The sequence below is a fragment of the Telopea speciosissima genome, chromosome 7 (genome assembly GCF_018873765.1).
Source record: "Telopea speciosissima isolate NSW1024214 ecotype Mountain lineage chromosome 7, Tspe_v1, whole genome shotgun sequence".
Lineage (NCBI taxonomy): Eukaryota > Viridiplantae > Streptophyta > Magnoliopsida > Proteales > Proteaceae > Telopea > Telopea speciosissima.
Window position 1 is genome coordinate 46,762,611 of NC_057922.1, and position 20,343 is coordinate 46,782,953.

At 39.4% G+C, this 20,343-nt stretch overlaps 1 protein-coding gene across 1 annotated transcript; it reads right to left on the minus strand.

Moving 5' to 3' along the window:
* Positions 1 to 17,553: 17,553 nt before the first annotated feature.
* Positions 17,554 to 19,989, minus strand: LOC122668632 (G-type lectin S-receptor-like serine/threonine-protein kinase At1g34300). Its single transcript, XM_043865171.1, has one exon. The coding sequence runs from the start codon at positions 19,987 to 19,989 to the stop codon at positions 17,554 to 17,556; it is 2,436 nt and encodes an 811-aa protein (XP_043721106.1).
* Positions 19,990 to 20,343: the final 354 nt, after the last annotated feature.

Consider the following 20,343-nt stretch of genomic DNA (forward strand, 5'->3'; position numbering starts at 1 on the left):
AATTAGTTTATGGAGGAATGTGTTTTTCAACAATCTCCCCCTTTTTGATGATGACAAACATGTGATTCAAAATATGCAATTTAAGATAAATATATGCATTATTCATGTGGGCATGTAACTCAAGATGAATTTGTATTATCATACATCATGATTCAAGGTATGCATTATCACATAATATGAATATTTGAATCATAATAACTTCTCCCCCTTTTGTCAACACAAAAAGGAGGTGTAGAGCATGAACAAGCACAAACAATCTTAGGGTGGCTCCCCTAAGCGATCTTGTAACCATGAGCAAACAAAAACAATCTTAGGGTGGCTCCCCCTAAGAAAATGACTTCCTGCATGGTTAGAAGAACAGAGAGCAAATAATATGAAGCCCAATAAAGTGTTAATTGTAAAAGCATCACATACTTCAAAATAGAAGTTCCATGGTTTAAAAGTATGCCATAAAAGTACATATCAAAAGTTCTAATAGAAAGTCAACTATCTCTACTGGGGAGGAGGAGGAAAGAAATGCAGATTGAGACGCTGTAAGATCACTTGGTTCTCCTGTTGGATGCGAAGAATCTCTGCTTGATCTTTGTGGAGAGAGGTGAAGTGATCATCAAAGCCCTTCAGGCGGGTGTCAAGTTGTTGGCGAAAACTTGAAAATTCTTCTCTGGTGACATAGTCCCTCGAGGGTTCACCAACATAGTCTTCATCCTCACCGTCGTCCTCTTCTTGTGTACTCGTCACACTGTGACATGTTGGGTAGCTCGCTTCCTTCGGGCTTGGTGTGAGGGAGGAGCCGCAAAAAATCCCAGCTTCATCTTCTTGATGGTGGATGAGTCGATGTCAATCATCTTTGGGTCAATGAATTCCCCAGAGAGATCCACTTCATGGAACTTAAGGATGGCGCTTATGAGTCTCGCCATATGGAAGGTTTCCCCTATAATGAGGTCTCGCACAGTATTCCATGGTCTTCATAATCACATATGGAAGATTGATAGGATTGGCAGTGACAAGACACCAAGTAATGTAGGCTTGAAAGGGATTGACTTGGTCTCTATGGCCTCCTTTGGGCAAGATGTTGTAGCTGACAATGAAGCTGATCATCCTGGGTAGTTCATGAAGTTTTATAGCTTTAACAGTTGGTTAAAACCCAACATAGTCTTTCATGATGGCACCATAAACTTCATCAACATTCATAAAGGTTTTGGCATCCCCTTTGGGAGGAAGATAGCTCATATCTCCTACAGTGGGAATTCCCATGATCTCTCCTAGATCTTCATAAGTGAACATGATGGGAACACCCTTTACTAGGGATGTGATGGCAAGCCTATCATCCACCATTTGGGTTCTCAGATTACAGTAAAAGTGTCTAGCAAGGTCAGGATAGCAGGGATCAACATAAACTAAAGTATTTTCCCAACCCAAATAGTTGAAATATTCTTCAATGTCATATTCAAGAAATTGAGAAACTCTTATGTTCTTTCCTTGTCAACCTTTCTCTTCTCAAATCTTCCCCGAGAATGGAAGCTTCTTCCGAGATGAAGAGAGACTTGTCATATGCTCGCGAGCTCTCTCCAACTTTGGCTTTCTTCTTTGGTTGCTTGCCCTTGCTTTGTTTTGGAGCCATTTGAAACCTAGGGCTTTAGAGAATAGAGAGAAATGGAGATTTTTGGGTTGGAAGTGGGTAGATTGTGTAGGAAGAGTGATTTGGGGCTTGGATTTGGTGAAATCTCAAGGGTTTTTTGCAGGGTTTTGCCTTGGAGTTCAGAGAAAAAGGGTTTTGGAGAGGAGAGGTCTCGAACATAAGAGGAGAGAAATGAAAAAATTCTCTCGGTTTATGTTTAAAAACGAAATTTTTCCGTGTCGGTCGACCTACACGAGTCTCGTGTCGACCGACAGTCAAAAACAGGATTAATGGGATTTTAGCCTGAATTCTCTAACAACCTGATTTTTGGGCTTTTTGAGGATTTCACTTTACTCAAAAGGGTTGCAAATCCCGAGTTCTCTCCTCAAATAGCAGAATCTCTCTTCACTTAATGGCTTGGTGAGTATGTCTGCAAGTTGTTTTTCAGTTTCAATGTATTTTAGAACAATTTCCCCTTTTTGAACTGTGTCTCTAAGAAAGTGATGCCTAATATCAATATGTTTGGCTCTTGAATGGAGAATGGGATTTTTGCTTAAATTGATTGCACTTGTATTGTCGCAATTAATTGGAGATGAACTAAAATGTATCCCATAGTCCATGAGAGTTTGCCTCATCCAAAGGACTTGGGCACAACACCGCCGCCGCAATGTACTGGCCAGTGAGTGGAAAGAGCAACAGAGTTTTGTTTCTTGCTAAACCATGAAACTAAGCAAGATCCTAAGAAGTGACATGTGCCACTTGTACTCTTGCGATCAAGATGGCACCCTGCAAAGTCGGCATCCGAAAAGCTTATTAAATCAAAATTTTGGTTCATTGGGTACCATAATCCTACATTTGTAGTACCTTTAAGATATTTAAAGATCCTTTTAACGGCACTAAAGTGGGATTGCATTGGGTTGGCTTAGAATCTAGCACAAGCACACACGCTAAACATGATGTCTGGCCTACTAGCGGTGAGATATAGAAGGCTGCCAATCATGCCTCTATAGCGTGTAGGGTCTATGGGAGTACCTTCCTCATCTTTAGATAGCTTTAGAGAGGTGCTCATGGGGGTGCTAGATGACTTTTGACCATCAAAATCAAATTTCTTGAGAAGTTCTTTAGTGTATTTAGTTTGACATATAAAGATTCCATTTTTGGTTTGCTTAATTTGAAGTCCTAAGAAAAAATTAAGTTCACCCATCAAACTCATTTCAAATTCATCACTCATGCATTTGCTAAATTCAACACAAAGATTTTCATTTGTGGATCCAAATATAATATCATCAACATATATTTGCACGATAATAGAGTCTTTTCCTTTATGTTTCACAAACAAGGTTGTATCAACCTTACCCATTTGAAATCCACTTTGGATTAGGAATTCACTCAATCTCTCATACCAAGCTCTAGGAGCTTGTTTGAGTCCATAGAGAGCTTTGTTAAGTTTGAAGACATGATCCGGATATTGTGTATCCTCAAATCCGGGAGGTTGTGCAACATATACTTCCTCCATGATAAAGCCATTTAAAAAAGCACTTTTGACATCCATTTGACATAGCTTAAAATTTTTATGACATGCAAAAGCAAGTAGCATTCTAATAGATTCCAGTCTTGCTACCGGTGCATAAGTTTCATCAAAATCTATCCCTTCTTGTTGATTATATCCTTTGGCAACTAATCTAGCCTTGTTTCTAATGATTGATCCATCTTCATCAAGTTTGTTTCTAAACACCCATTTGGCTCCTATAATAGAATGATTCTTGGGTTTTGGGACAAGCTCCCAAACATTGTTTCTTTCAAATTGATGGAGCTCTTCTTGCATAGCTACTATCCAATCACTATCTTCCAATGCTTCTTTTATATTTTTAGGTTCAATTTTGGATATGAAAGCAACATTGTTGCAAATGTCTTGAGTTTTAGATCTAGTTTGGATTCCTTTGTTTAAGTCTCCAATGACATGATCCAAGGGATGGTCTTTCCAAGGTCTAACCTCTTTGGGTAGATCCTTTGGTTGGTTTTCGGGTTCTCTTAGAGAGAGATTTTCTATGTTCTCCCTAATCTCAACAAGTGTATCATCATCATCAACCAATGGCTTGTTTCTATCTTTAGGAAGAGATTCATCAAATTTTATATTCATTGATTCTTCAATAATCAAGCTTTTCTTATTGAAGACTCTATAGGCTCGACTATTTGAAGAGTATCCAAGGAAAATGCCATCATCGGCTTTAGCATCAAATTTTCCTAAGTTATCCTTAGTATTCAATATAGCATATACACCCAAACACTTTAAAGTAATCAACTTTAGGTAGTTTATTATGATAGAGTTCATAGGGTGTTTTGAGTAATATAGGTCTAATTAATACACGATTGAACACATAGCAAGCCGTATTGACCGCTTCGGCCCAAAAATATTTTGGAAGAGAGTATTCATTTATCATTGTTCTAGCGGTCTCTTGGAGTGATCTATTCTTTCTTTCAACCACCCCATTGGATTGAGGTGTTCTAGGAGCGGAGAAGTTGTGGGTTATGCCTTGTTTACTGCAATAACTCCCAAATTGATTGAGATTGTCAAATTCTCCTCCATGATCACTTCTAATGGTTGTTATGAGATATCCCTTTTGGTTTTGTATTCTCTTACATAGAGATGCAAATTCATCAAAGGCTTCATTTTTATGTTTTAAAAATAGAGTCCATGTGAAGCGAGAGAAATCATCAACTATTACAAAGGTGTATCTTGAACCGCCTAGGCTAGGTGTAGTAATAGGTCCAAACAAGTCCAAGTGTAGTAGTTCTAAGGGTCTAGTGGTAGACACTTCATTTTTTGATTTATGAGATACCTTGGTTTGTTTTCCTCTTTGACAAGCATCACATACATGGTCTTTTCCAAATTTGAGTTTGGGTAAGTTTCTAACTAAATTCTTAGATGCAATGGTCTTAATCACTTTTACATTCACATGTCCTAGTTTCCTATGCCATAGGTAGGGATCAACATCATTTGTCACAAGACATGTATTACTAGAATTTGCTTCATCCAATAAGCAGATATAGATATTATGTTTCCTAATTCCCTTCAAGATAGTCTTATTATTTGAATTTTTTACTAAGCAATGAGAGGTTTTGAAAATGACACTATATCCTATATTACACAGTTGACTCACACTAAGCAAATTATACTTTAAATTGTCAACTAGGCATACATTGGATATGATTGTACCTCCAATGGTGATTTCACCGATGCCAATGATTTTTCCTTTGCTATTGTCCCCAAATGTCACCATTCCTCCATTGTACTTGTTTAGCTTGGTGAATAGATTGGGGTTGGCCGTCATATGCTTGGAGCATCCACTATCAATATACCATTCAATTGCTTCACTGCTCTTCAAGCATACCTACAAAAGCAATCAATTATATGTTGGTCCCCATAATCTCATGGGTCCATTGAGGTTAGGATCGATCATACCCTTAGGTATCCAAGCTCTTCTGAAATTTTGACTTTGTATTGTAGGTGTGATAGATGTAGGTTTTCGATGTCCATATGATCTTTGGGTTCTTCTTGGCCCTTGAAATTCATAGTGTCTATATGGAATATAGTAATTTTGTGATGTGTAAGACTTATTGTTGATGTAGGCCCTTTGGTGATCATAGGGCCTAGTGTATGTGTTTGGTCTATAGTGATTTTGAGGTCTTTGGGGTGCATATGGCATATATGAAGCATTTTGCCTATATGGTTGAAATGGCTTAGGCTTGGGATATTGTCTTTACGGCCGTTGGGGCACAAATTCTCTTTGAGGTTTGTTGGTCCTCTTTTGAGAAGTATAGTAGAATGCATGATGCTTCCTTTTTGTATCCGGTTCTTTATATATCACCTTACCATCAATATAAGCACCGATGCAAGTTTCATGTCCGGGTAAATGACATTTTTCACATACAATGGGATGTGAGGTTTGGCCTTGGTTTGATTTTCTCCATCTTGGAGTTCTCATCTTTTCCTTTCCTTTGGCTTGATGTGGTCTTTTACCATCATAGCCTAGACCTTCTTTATTATGAGGTCCCTTTTGTGGATTTCCTAATAATGTATCTAAGGTCTTTTGGCCCTTAGTAAAGGTGTGCAATGTGGAAGTTAGATTCTTATTTTCTTCTTCTAGGTTGTGTGCATGTGACGTCAACTCATCAATTTTGTGTAGAAGATTGGCTACTTCTTTTTCTAAGGCCTTTTTAGAAGCTTCCTCTTGGAGACTTACATTATAAAGTTCTTCAAAGGCCTCTTGAAGTTCTTCATATTCTAAATCATCATTGCAAATTGACAATGAGCTATGATAGGGAGAGTTTACCTCGTCATCATCATTATTGTGAGCCATTAGTGCCAAGTTGACGGTCTCTTCATCGGATTCATTATTTTCTTCTTCACTATCACTTGAATCCCATGATATCTCGGCGGTGCAAGCCTTTTTCTTTCTGCTTTCCTTTCCTTTTAGCTTAGGGCACTCGGTTTTGAAGTGTCCAGGCTTTCTACATTCATAACACACAATGTCCTTGTTAGTATTGAAGGGTTTTGTGTATGTTTTACCTTTGTTTTCTTTTGATGGTTGTCCTTTGTAGAATCTTCCTCCTCTCTTTCTTAGGAATTTTTGGAACTTCCTTGTGATTAGAGAGATTTCTTTCTCTATATCCTCTTCATCGCTTTCTTCTTCTTCGGATTCGCAAGAGGTCTTGAGTGCGATGGGCTTTCTCCTTGGTTCTTTTACTTCTATGACTTTATCATCTTCAAGGAGTTCAACTTCATGGGTTTGTAGAGTTCCCATCAATTCATCCATGTGTAGAGCCTCTAGATCTTTTGCTTGTTTGATGGCGGTCACCATTGGTCTCCACTTGGAGGGTAGCGATCTCAAGATCTTCCTTACATTCTCCGCTTTGGTGTATTCCTTTCCTAAGCTTTTCAACTTGTTAACAATGTTAGTAAATCTAGTAAACATGTTAGAAATACTTTCATCATCAAGCATTTTAAACAATTCATATTCATGAACAAGTTTGTCAATCTTGAGTTGTTTAACTTGTGATGTTCCTTCATAGGTAACCACAAGAGTATCAAACATCTCCTTAGCTGTGTTACACATACTAGTTCTATTGAACTCTTTTTCACTAAGGGCACATTGTAGAAATGCAATAGCTTTGTAGTTTTGTTGTATGTGTGTTTTATCCGATGGTGTCCATTCGGATTTCTCCTTAGGTACAATTCTTCCTCCTACTTCTTTTGTGATTTGGAAGGGACCTTCCTCAATCACAGTCCACACATCAATATCATGAGCACACACATAATTTTTGAACCTACACTTCCAGTAGGCAAATCCTTCACCATCAAAGTATGGTGGCCTAGAAGTGTTGAGCCCCTCAATTTGGTGTGTAGATGATGATGATGCCATTGATCGTTTTTAGCACAATATAAAGACAATATGGTCTTAGTTTTGAGCTCCCGCTCTGATACCAATTGTTGGGTAACCTAGAGGGGGGTGAATAGGTTACCACTAGTGGATTTTGCCTCTTTTTTGATTGGTTGCACACTTATATTAAATATAAAAAGCAGAAGTAAATGAGGCACAAGATTTATAGTGGTTCGGCTAACTTAGCCTACATCCACTCCTCTCAACCTTGAGAGAATTCCACTAGTATTTCCCTTTCAATACAATAGGTGGGGAAATGACACCTTTACAACTCTTTTTAACAGGATAAGAGGATCCTTACAATCTTAGTTCCAGGACAAGAGTATCCTTTCAATCTCTTAAGGATGAGAGGGTCCTTGTACTAATCTAAGTACAGTCTAGATTAATACAACAATGCTTTATCAAATCAAAAGCATAAACAAGTAAATACAATAGAGGTTTGGTATAAATACCTATCAAAGAGTAGTGACACTTTTACCCTTTGAGTGATGGTGCTCAATGATATGAATGAGAGTGATGCACCTTGAGTCTCCTAGATAACTCTCCTTGATGGCATGAGTTGGAGAGAGTGGAGAGTTAAGAGCTTGGTAATATCTCTTTGAAGAGCTTGAATTGAATAACTTAGCTCAATGACAAATTCTCACTTTTGTACTTTCTCAAATGTACAATGCACTTTTTCTATCAAAGGATGTATTTTGTTCCTTGTTTGGATGGGTTTTATAAAGCCAAAAGTTGGAGTTTGTTTGTTCTCCAACGGATATAAAACGGCCATATTTTTAGACTGTCGGTCGACCTATAAAAGTTGTCGGTCGACCATCAAAGAACTAGCCGTTGAAAACTAGCCGTTAAGGCCAAGTTTGGGCTGTAGGTCGATTGTCGGTCGACCTATGGATCGACCTACAAGTGTCGGTCGACCGATAGATCTGTCGGTTGCAACCGACAGACTACTGGAAACAGGTCTGTGTCTTTTATATTCTGTAGGTCGACCGACAGAGTCTGTAGGTCGACCGATAGACATTTCTCCTATTTTCTGATTGTCTGTCAAGGGAATTTTTGGTCCAGCTTGCTTGGGGACTTCATAGGTTTTTCTCTAACACTTTAATGGCCATGTTTCTTGAGTCTAGGGCATGGGAATGAGTCCCTCCTAGGGTCTCTTACATGTGAATGCAATGTGTGTGTAATGTGATATGCACATGTAATGAAATGTGTTCTAATGCACTTGAATCTTCTTGGAGAGTCTTTGTCTTGGCTTCCTTTAGAAGATGTTCCTCAATCTTCAAATTTCTTCTTTTCCTTAACTCTTCTGTTGTGAGCTCCGTTGATCAAGTCTTTCCTGGATGCTTGATGCTCCCAACGTCTGACTATGAAGTTTGCTTAAAGATTGGAATATTAGTATTAATCTTAATGTTTGTTATCATCAAAATTAGTTTATGGAGGAATATGTTTTCCAACATCTGTTCTTCACTCCCTCAATGTCAAGAAGTTGGTTTTAATTTCAGCCTTTAAGAAAATTGATTATTAGACAAAACGTTTGGGTATCACAAACACAAGTGAAAGTACAAAGAAAATACATAATTATGGTTCACAAATTTAATAATGTTTATGGATTTGGTCTATTGTTGATGATCCCCTAGGTAAACTTGTTCAAATAAATGAAGGTCAAAACAGATAACTTAGGCCAGTTTAGACAAAATGTTTTGGTATCACAAACACTAGTGAAAGCACAAAGAAAAGACATGATTGTGGTTTTTTTAATTTAATAATGTTTATGGATTTGGTATATTTTTTATGATCCCCTAAGCAAACTTGTTCAAATAAATCAAGGACAAACAAATAACTTAGGCCAGTTTACTTTTGTTGTTGCATGTGTCATTAACTCTTTTACAATAGTAACTCTAAATATATACCTCAATGGAACAATAATTTATCTCTGATTTTCACTTAACTTGAAGCATGTTGTGAAAAGCTTACTAACTCACATGGGATCATTGCGCCAAAGCACTGTGTTGTGCCATTATGGATTTTGGTTTCAAAAAGAATTGGCTAGTCGGAAATTAAATCTGTTTTCCTTTCACGTGAGGTGAGTGTATGGTTTCAGCCAAGCTGCTTCGTCAAGATAACACGGGCGTGGGGGCAGTGAGAATAGGAAGAAGGTATCGGGACTCTCTATAGGCAACTCTCCAACCTCCCCCCCCCCAGGGGACACGTCTGAGGATGGGACCCTCTGCAAGTGGTAGGCCAGCTTTTGTGCAACCCCAACCCATTATTGTTGAGGGTTCTCTGGCTGTGGAGGGAGGTGTGTTCCCAGAACCCACAGTGGGGGTAAATGTTCAGCATCTAGAGGGCTCGCCCGGGGCAGCTTGTCAGTCTTTGACTCTTTAGTCTGCTGGTTTGGGTGACGGGGGTCAACCACGTACTTGGACGTCTCTCTTCGGGGTCCCTCCATCTGCTCAGGAGGGTATGCCTCTCCACTTTTCTCAACCAGCCCCTGAGGATGGACTCCCGATCGTCCACTGCTCTGCTAGTGTTATTAATGAAGAACTACATGTTAGTGGCGGCGAAAGCGATGGGATTCTCATGTAATCACAAAATTTTATGAGCATGCAAAGATCTCAATACACACATTAATGTACTAACCTCAAGGGGAGAGCAAGATCACCTAGAACACTCAAATGGTGTGTTCCTCCAAAGGAATGCAACACTTGAAGAAGATCTCCCAAGCTTACTTCACCTCCAATGGCCAATAGTGCTTGAGGAAGAAGAAGACTCTCTTTTTCTCTCTCTAAGCTCTCTCACAATTTTGTGCAAATTGTTCTAATGATTTTTTCTCTATCATCATCAATCATCTTTGGCCTTATGTCTCCTTATATATAGAGAGACCTAATTGAGGAGATGGCAAACCCATGGTCTAGATCTAACCAAGTGGTGTGATCCTACAGGGTATAGCCCATAAGATTATCCTATATTGCACATAAGGACAAAACTTATCCAAAATTATAGTAAAGGTCGATCCTCCCAGGGCGTAACCTGAAAAACCCCTTGCGGTAGGTAATTTTATTACATTTTCTCCCCACACTACTAACACCTATAATGGGCCATTGCAACCATGGAATAAATGTCACCGCCACAATTCCGGTCCATTATAATTTATCACGAGAGTATGGAGGACTTTGATTGGCCATAAAACTCTTTGAAAACTCTTTTCCAAAATACATTTAATTTAGTATTAATAAAATAAAATACTCTTTGCAAACACTTTACAAAATACAAAGGCCTTGGATTTGGCACAATCAAATCCGTTCACTCTCTTTTTGGTGTTCTCCCTTTACGGGTAGTGGAAACTTTATTGAGCATCACATCCATAACTATTTACATTGTGCACACCGAGCAGTCGATACATAGTCAATCCTTTCGGTAGACATCAACCATTGACACACCACAAATGTATAGAACATAAATAAAATGCCAAGTGTCTCTCAAGTACAGAGAAATTAACTACCGGAGATATCCGTTGCAACTACAACTTGACGGTGAATAATTCGGGAATCCCCGTGGATCATGTTCAACATGAAATGTGCCTATATTTACATTTTGGTCCAATCACTATTATACGAATGTAAAATATAGCAACCATAGAACAGATTGCCCAAATCTATCCGTAGTTGTGAACAAAAACGGTTTGAATTGGGCAGATGCAATATACAGTTATAATAAGCACATAATTAAACAAAACTAAATTAATTAATTTAATCAAATTAAATTGGGTTTGATGGACACATAAACGTTACATCCAACACTACACTACTGGAGCAATGCTTGTGTAGGTTTCTTTGTGGAACGAAGGCCAAGCTTTGATTTCATCAAACCCTCTCTCCTTAGGATTTGTAAGGTTCAAAGGCACATTGATATTAAGCTTGTTGATTGCGGAATACTTGTTTTCTAGTTTTAAAATGAGAAAGATAAACTCTCAGTCTTAGAGGGGGGCCTTGGACCCTTGCGAGTAGGCTGCTCATAGTAAGGCCTTGGGATCCTTCTTTACCGATGAAGAAGGTGGAGTTCACTTGGGTTCCAGTTTGGGTGAGACTTCTGGCTCTACCTTCCCATTTTTGGACATCGACAGCCTTGACCTTGATTGGAAGCGCAATCGGCATCTCCAAATACTCAGATATATACACTCTGTCTATCTACCCGGAAGGAGGAACCAAGTTCGAGCAAGAAATATAGTATGAATGGATGCCCCTAAATGCACTGTGTGTTGCACCTTTGGTCATGGTTCCAACCAGTGTGCTAAATCAGCAGCAGCTTGGTCCCCCCATCATCATGCCATCACCTTGGGTGGACGGAGAGAGCTCAGCCATCCAAGGCCTTCCTCTAGCCACGATCATCAACTGGGTAGTATCCCTCCATTTTTGGTGATGAGAGATTCACAGGGAACTATTGGGGAAGGAGACTTGCCTGTTGGAGGAAACGCCCGCCAAACCTCCCCAGTCTCCCCTCTGACAGGCGCTAACCCCAATTCTTTCCTCCTTCATGATCCATCGTCAATAGCCAAGGACATGCCGCTGAAGTCTTTCCTTTCTAAGGGGGTAGTTGGTCTATCCGTTGCTTCAACCAACCAGGTTGCCCCCTTGAGTTCGTTGCATGGGAGTAGGTTGGCGACGTGTCGCACTATGATGTGGTTCAAAATATACCCATGTGCCCATGCCTCTTCCTCCAAGTGATCCATCTGCTTCTGGGAAAACAATCGAGAAGGTAAGCTTGCCTTTTTTCGGTCCTGAAATAGAACATGATCCTATAGGCAATTGTGGGGAAATCAACCTGATTGTTGACCTTGGGTCTGTGGGGCCCTCTGTGTTGGGTTCCCAGGGAGCTTCATATCCCGCCCCAGCTTCTATGATTATTGCGACCAGTGCAGCTCTCCCTCCATCATTTGAAACTGTCCAAAGTTATGTTCAAAGCACCATTGAAGGTGCTACCTTGAGCAACGATGACAATGCTGAGGGTACTGCTATGTGAGGTCTAGCAGGAAATTACAGTAAGTAGGTAAAGAAGAAGAAGGAAAAGAAAGGAAAGAAAAATGGGTCGGGTGTTTGTAGAAAAAGCTCGAGAGTACGCAAGCCTCATCCTCTGAGATGGGATCTAGGAGCTCCTGAGGTCGGGGTCAAAACTAGGGAAGTAAAAGACTCCTCTCGGCTGAATAATTTGGTGATCTTAGGTTATGTTTCGTCAATTGCAGAAGATCGAGATGTTGCCAGTCCGTTTCATAGAGACTTAGGTGATGAAGGAGATGTGGGATCTGAGGGTGGTTTTTTGGATTGTTGTTCTCCTGTGGGGGACCTAGGGTACGACCCTGTCATCGATACTCTGCAAGGAGATGGGTGGTTCCTCCCATTCCTCCCTACAATCCTAATGGGAACAAAGTCAACTTTAGAATTAGGTGAATGGCTAGTTGGGACTGACCTTGTCCTTTAGTTCCACTTTGGGTGGTTTTTCTTTAGTTTGATTTGGCTGTTAGTCCATTGTTTCATTGTGGAGCTTTCTCCTTGAATTTTTGTTTTCCACCTTGTTCTTTCTCTTTTTATTTTTGGGGGAGCAAGTTTCTTTGTTCTTCGTTTAATATAATTTTTATTACCAATAGAAAAAAGAATTGGCTAGTCTTTTATCGAAAGAGTTTCTAATTGAGGGCACTTAGTACTGATGCAGCCCAAGGGTATCATATTGCTACGCAAGAACCTTAAAGGAGGTCAGCCTGTATCAAGGCCCAAAGCTAAGTCAAGACCAAAAACCAACCCTATTCATGGCCGGCCCCCAACCAGCTCCAAATATCCAGTCCAAGCAAGCCTAGGCAACTCCCATGTATGTGGGTGGCTTTCTTCAACGTTTACACTTCCCCATGCCTTGCACCTTTTCCCATGTTTTCTTGCATGGAGTATTTTCTTTCTTCCTTGGGGATTGCATCAAGGTCCTAGAGATTGCATTTCTTCCTTGGGTATTGCATCAAGGTCTTAGATTGCATCTAGCCATTCAGGCTTGCAACAAGAAGCCTATTTTTAGTTTTCTATTTTGTTGGTTTATTTTTTTCTCTTTGTCATTAGTCCTCCACAAGTTTCTCACAAATCTAAAACATAGTATAGACCACTTAAACTACTACACTTAGACTTGTTAGGACCTATCACCACAGCTATTCTAAGTGGGAAGCATTAAATATTTGTGATTGTGGATGATTATTCATGATATACATGGACATTGTTCTTAAAACATAAAATGAGGCCTTTGATAAATATGTATCTCTTTACAAGAGGATAAAAAATAAAAAATGATATTTAATAACAACCTGAAGGAGTATTCATGAAGGTGAGTTTGACAACCTTAATAAATTGGAAAATATTGTAATGAACAATGCATAACTCACAACTTCTCCACTCCTAAATCTCCTCAATCTAATGGGATTGTTGAAAGAAAAAAAAGATCAATAAAAGAGATCGCTAGGACCATGTTTAATGAATATTCACTACCTAAATACTTTTGGGCCGAAGCGGTTAACATAGCCTGTTATGTTCTAAACCGTGTCTTGATTAGAAAATTTCTATTAAAGACACTGTATGAACTTTATCGTGGTAAAATACCTAAAGTTGATTACTTCCAAATATTTGGTTGTAAATATTCTATTCTTAAAGCATTGATTTCATGAAGTTAATATGGTGGTTGATACTCTCTCAAAACAAGGAGCAAGAATGCAAAGCCCTGCTAATTGGTTGTACTACCTGTAAGGTACAACACCGATGCGATGCAGATCGGTCTCCACCCCCTTTTGCGGGGGTGGACGTCCCGCAACTGGTCTCATCGGAGGTTGGTCTTCGTTTAGCGACTCAATGAGTAAGGGAGAGTGTGCAGGATGCACAATCTGACAAAGAAAGTAAAATAAATAAAAGGAAGGGAGTCGCCACCTAGGTTGTGAAGAGCTTAGAACCCTGAAAGGGTAGCCCAAATGCTGGTGAAAGGATAGGGATATGGTTGATTCCATATGATCTTGTCAGAGTATGGGTAAGAGGTCAGGATACAGAGATGGGAAGCTTTACGCATCCCACTCTGCCCTGGATGAGCCTTTCTTTGTGCTAGATGCTGGGACTCGTAGATTCTATCAAATTAAGGTACCATATAACAAACATGCAAGGTTGATCTATGACCAGAATATCATGCATCACAAAGAACACACTATATGGAAAACACACTTGAATTGGTTACTTTAATGGCCTAAAACATATTTGAACATCACCATTGATTAATAGATCACTAAATACGTTAGCAAAGTGCATATAAGATTTTCCAAATATCTCAAATGCAAACAGGAATGAAATGGCATTAATTACAAAAATGTCCTGGAGGGCAAAAGGATAGAAAATGTTTAAGTCATATTTGAACATCACCATTGACTAAAACATGACTAAATATATTAACAAAATGCGTTTTAGGTATTCCAAATAGCTAAAATGCACGCAAGCATGAAATGACTATAATTACCAGAATGCCCTAGAGGGCAAAGGGGTAGAAAATGTCAATAAGTCATATTTGAAAATCATCATTGATTAAAACATGACTAAATATATTAATAGTGTATGTAAGATATTCCAAATATCTAAAATGCACACAAGCATGAAATGACAATAATTATCTAAATGCCCTTGAGTGCAAAAGGGTAGAAAATGCCAATAAAGCCATATTTGAACATAACCATTGCTTAAAACATGACTACATTTATTAAAAGCATGTATGTGAGTTATTCCAATTATCTAAAAATGCAAACTAGCATGGAATGACAAAATTACCAAAATTACCCTAGAGGGCAGAATTGTAGAAAATTCCAATAAAGTCATATTTGAACATCTCCATTGATTAAAACATAACTAGATACATTAACAACATGTATGTGAGATATTCCAAATATCTAAAATAAAAACAAGCATGAAATGACGACAATTGCCAAAATGCCCCTGGAGGGCAAAAAGGTAGAAAATGCATGGAAATGAAGTCTTATGCCTCAAAATATGTTTATTAATTTCAAAAGAATTTGTTACAATTAGTAGGAGTCCCTACAGGGTCCTAAACAAATTTTGGCTACACAATAAGCAAAATGCCCTCTAAGGGAATAATGGTAAAAAGTGTTAATAAGGACACTCAGGGGTGTTGTTGGGATCAAAAGTGTTGTTGATCAACTTAATATGATCAGACATACCAAATAGTGTTACTGGAATGAGATTTTGGGCCTATACTTGGTAAATTATTGAAATGTACCTGAAGGGAAAAAATGCAACAAATGCAAACAAAACCATATTTGGACATCACCATTGATTAAAAACACGATTAGATGCATTAATTATATGCATGAAATGACGTTTCGGGCCTGGCAAAGGGGATCGAACGTATTTCTAGAAAATGGGTACCATGACGACACGGGGATCGACAGGGTTTTAGGAAAACATAACTGCGTAAGGGCCAAAAAACTGAAATTCTATAATCACTAGAATGTGTAAAATAAGGCAGTAAGATTTTGACGATGCTAGAGTCATTAATTCTACAACGCAATAATGGCTGAAGGTGGGCACAACCTACAACCATCAGTCAGATCGTTAGTTAAAATAATGTACACACACATCACTAAACCTCGGAAAGCAGTAATGCCCGATGGTAAACACCCTAAAATGACTAAATATGCCAAATAGTGATAATGGTTGGCCATTTTGGGTTCTTACTGAGTAATTTACCAAAAACACCCCTAAAAGGCAAGAATAATATTTTATGTGAAGTTATGAGGCATGACGAACACTTACATGCATGGAAACTACATGAAATATCTTAAGAAGCATCAACATATGCAATAACAAGGCCACTTTAATGACCTACATTATGCCAGACTTGAAATGAAGTAAGGAGATGGAAATACCTGGATACGAACTTTAACAAGTGTTAAAAAGGAGAACTTTCATCCAGAGATTTCGGTAGAGCTTCTGCTCTATCAGACAAGGTTCGCTGATAAAATCCGGGCAGAAACCTCGGTTTATCAAATGAAATTTTGTTGATGAAATTCGAGCAGAACCTCCGCATATCGATAGAACTTTGGTGATGATCCGGTAGAACCTTAGCTTTTCTGGTGCACCTTTTTTACGGCAATCGGACAGAAACCCAAATCGAGTGGAGGGGGAAGGACTATTTCTCTCTCTCTTGAACGACTAGACCTCCTAAAAATATAGGATTTAGAAGTGGATTATTCAACCACTTCAAATCTCTAATTTGGAATTTTCTATTTTCTGCAGATTTAGGACTACGAGGGACTAATCGAGGGACTTTTCAGAGAATAACGGGATATCGGGGTATCGAAAACATATCGATAGAAGTTACAACCACTAAGGGATAAAGGTTTTCGAAAACCTCACTGGAATCAAAGCTCTGGAGAAAGAAAACTTTTGTTTTCAAAAAGGAAATCCATCCGGAGAAAGAAAATCTAGGTTTTCAAAAGGAAAAAAACCTTTCTAGAGAGAAAAGTTTGATTTTCTAAAGAAAAAACACTTCTGGAGAAAGAATTTCGATTTTCTAAAATGGAGTCGTTCCCTGGAGAAGTGAACCTTTGAATTTATCAAAATCAATCCACCTTCAAAGGTGAAGAGGGGGTATTTATAGGGTAGAATTTTTAGGATTTTTTAGATTTCTTGAGATTTTTTTGAGATATTTTCACCTTGCATTAAATACAAAGTTCGGTGATGGTTCCACGGGTCGGTGGACTTTCAAAGAGAGCCCTGGGTCCCCCTTTAGGTCCCAAAATCCTCCAATGCAGCCCGAAAGTGCCGATTTTGACTGTTTTGGACCATTTCACACCCGAGTATCAGATTTTGACGTGTAATATACTGTTGAAATAGTATTCCTAGGCACTATCCAATGGTATAAGTATTGACCAAATTGTAGGTCAAAACAATATTTCTATTTTCAAAACAAAGACTAACCCTAATTTGGTGTCGGGGGAATTCCTAGTAGTCCTTTTAATCATTGTCACCCTTGGCTAGCACTGAATATATAGAACTTAGAAATACTTGTCAGAATCTTATCGGAGTCATAGTGGGTAGGTTAGGTGGTCAATTCTTTCTTGAGAGAGATATTTCGTGAATCCACATCCAGTTGTCATCATTGCCAGGGGATGAAAAAATTTGTGTTCGTCATGGGGAACTCTACCATGTCTTCTTCAACATACTTGGGAACAAGTTACACATCATTTCTCTAGTATTCTTTATTCTATACTATTCTAGGATTCTATGTGGTTTTCTTTTAAGGTTTCTGTCAAACCTGAAATGGATGTGAAATGATACTATTATCTTTATTGAAAAAAAGAATTATGCAATACTAGAAGGGCAAAAAAATAGAGTTACAAACTATTTAACACCTGGAGAGGTGTCAATGAGATATCACTTGATTAAACAAAGAATTTTTTATTAAAAAAAAACTGCACTATCTTTCGGGTTCAGTCATCACGCATTCCAAGTAATAAAGGGTTGGCTTCGCAGGTTCTGTGATCTCCACCGTTCCATCAAGCATCTTGGTCACTTTCCCCATTGATGGCCTCTGTTCGGGCTGATCTTGTAGGCACCACATTGCAGTCTTCACCATCCGATCCACCAACTCAAAGTGAACCTCACTCTCATAACAATGATTGATCCGTCTATCCAAAAGATCTACCACGTTCCTCTCTTCATACACCTTCTCAAATGCCCATCTCGGAAAATACCATTCCTCACTCCCATTCAATGACGATTGACGGAACTCAAAGTTCCTAATACCACTCACAATCTCTAATAACACCATTCCAAAGCTATACACATCAGCTTTTGCAGTGATTGGTTGCTCCCTTGTCACCCACTCTGGTGCCAAGTATCCCCGTGTGCCGTGAATTCGTGACATGGCCACCTTGTCTTCCTTCTTTGTCAGCTTCGATAGCCCAAAATCTGATACCTTGGGACAAAAATCATCTCCGAGAAGGATGTTCTCTGGTTTAATGTCACAATGGAGAACCCACTCAAGACATTCCTCGTGAAGATATGCAATCGCCCTTGCAATACCAAGGGCAATCCTGTATCTTACGTTCCAATCCAGTAATGGCCTCAATGGGGTATCCACTGTAAGATTACTATTGCTATTGCTGCTGCTCTTTCCCTGACCTGATGACTCTGTAATTGCAGGTGAGTAGGCAGGGAATAAGTATTTGGCAAGAGACCCATTTGGGATATACTCATATACCAACATTCTATGATCCTTCTCAACACAGAAACCCCAAATTCGGACTAGGTTGAGGTGGTGCATTCGAGCAATAATTATGATCTCACCCCAAAATTCTGTCTCTCCACCGGTGACTTTCTTAAGGCACTTCACAGCAATGCTCCGGTGATCGGATAGTTCGCCTTTATATACAATCCCAAATCCACCTTGCCCAATAATGTTAGAGAAGTTATTTGTGGCAGCTTTGAGCTCGGCATAGCTGAATCTTTTTGGGCCTCCAGAGGGTAGGAGTTCAAGGCCTAGCGTCCATGCCATGTCTTGGTATTTGAGGTATTTCTTAACGAAAGCCCAAACAGAGAGGCAAAGAACGATAAGCTCCATAGAGAAGACGGTGGAGAGGATGGCAATGTTCCTAGCTGTGGTTTTAGAGTGGTTAGGTGGTAGAGGAAGACTAATAAGAGTAGAACAGATTGTGTTCACCTTGGTTGTCATGCCTGTGAAGTTGCTGGAAATATTTGTTTCTGAATTGGAGATTCGAAGAAACGTTGTGAGCCTCGTCACTGGAGACCAATAGCCATACAGGAGACGTTCATGTTGGACACAGAATTTCTTTCCATTGAATTTGACTGAATAGGCAACGCAACTTGGGTTGGCTAAACATCCATTCTTGCAGGAAGTGAAATTGGGAGCTTGAAGGTCTCCCTCGTTTGGGCCACCAGTGAAGTTAACGAAATCCAGCCTTAGAAATTTGCTGTCCTTTTGCATTAGTGGAATTCTCCTTTCGCAGATTTGCTCACCACCAACCCCTGTTCGCACTTCAAATCCCAACGAGCAAACACAGAAAGTAGAATTGGAACCATCGGTCATACATATGTAATTTGGACCACAGGTGCCATGAATGCTACAAAGTTCTTGTATTGCTTGCCAAACAATCATCCAGTTTCCTGAACGAGAACGGAGACTATAAACTCTCAGGTTCCCATCGTTATCAAGAGTCAATCGGCGCAACCGAACCGATCCAAGATCAGCCATAATATATGAAGAGGCAATATTTTTCATGGTGAGAGTCCCACTAGAGTACAGAATGCCAATCGGAGTGATTGTGGTGTAAACATTGGATGAATTGAAAACTAAGTCTTGATTGTTTCTAAACATGTACTTTCCATTCTTTGAGACTAGGGTTGTGCCATCGATGGTCTGGTTGCATAGAATTGTATCGGTTGGATAGCTGAAGCTGCTCCAATTGCCAAACACCAAGTTACCATCTTCGCCGAGGACTAGTTTAGTCTGTTTAGGATCTCCGAACGCCGTCGGTTGCCATAGATTGTTTCCAGTTGAATCGTTGAGTTGGAGAATGCCGGCGGGTGTGATGACAAGACAGGAAGATTGGTTTACTGGTGAAGTACTAGTGCCATTAAGTGACCAGATAATGGTTTTATCAAGGCCTTTTAGGAACCAAATGGCGAAGATGTAGAGGTCTGGAGAGGTGGGTAATGGTCGGAATCCAGCAGCAAAGGTTGAGTTAGTGGATACAAGGGTTTGATTCATGGATGGTGACCATGGCAAGTCAAAGGTGGAAAAGGAAGAGAGCTTCTGTTCTTCTTTTTGTTTTTGAGCTGTTAATGGTGAGACGTAACAGATTAGAAGGGAGAGAAAGGAGAGAGACAACATGGCCACTGGTTTCTTCATTCTCTCTTTGTTAAGACTGAAGAATTACAACTGGAATTTGGGATTATATAAGCCGTGGATTGAGCAGAAAACCGTTGACTTCAGAAAGAAGTCCTGGCAAATCCATGGCCAAGTTCTTTGTTGCCTTGACCTTTTCACCAGATTGGACCGAGGACTGAGACCAAAAAGCCGTCAGTCATGGGTGTTTTTTCAGTGGAAATATGGTGAGAGTGAAGGGGGGAAAAATTTGGTTGCAGGCATGTTCCTACTGCCACCAATCATAGGGGTAAGTTTGAAATAATCCCTTTCACCTTTGGGTTCACAAATACCAGGAACATGGCGAATAATTATCAACTC

What these genes read in the sequence shown, in the direction of transcription:
- LOC122668632 (XM_043865171.1), bottom strand. Translation starts at nt 19,989, where the DNA reads ATGTTGTCTCTCTCCTTTCTCTCCCTTCTAATCTGTTACGTCTCACCA.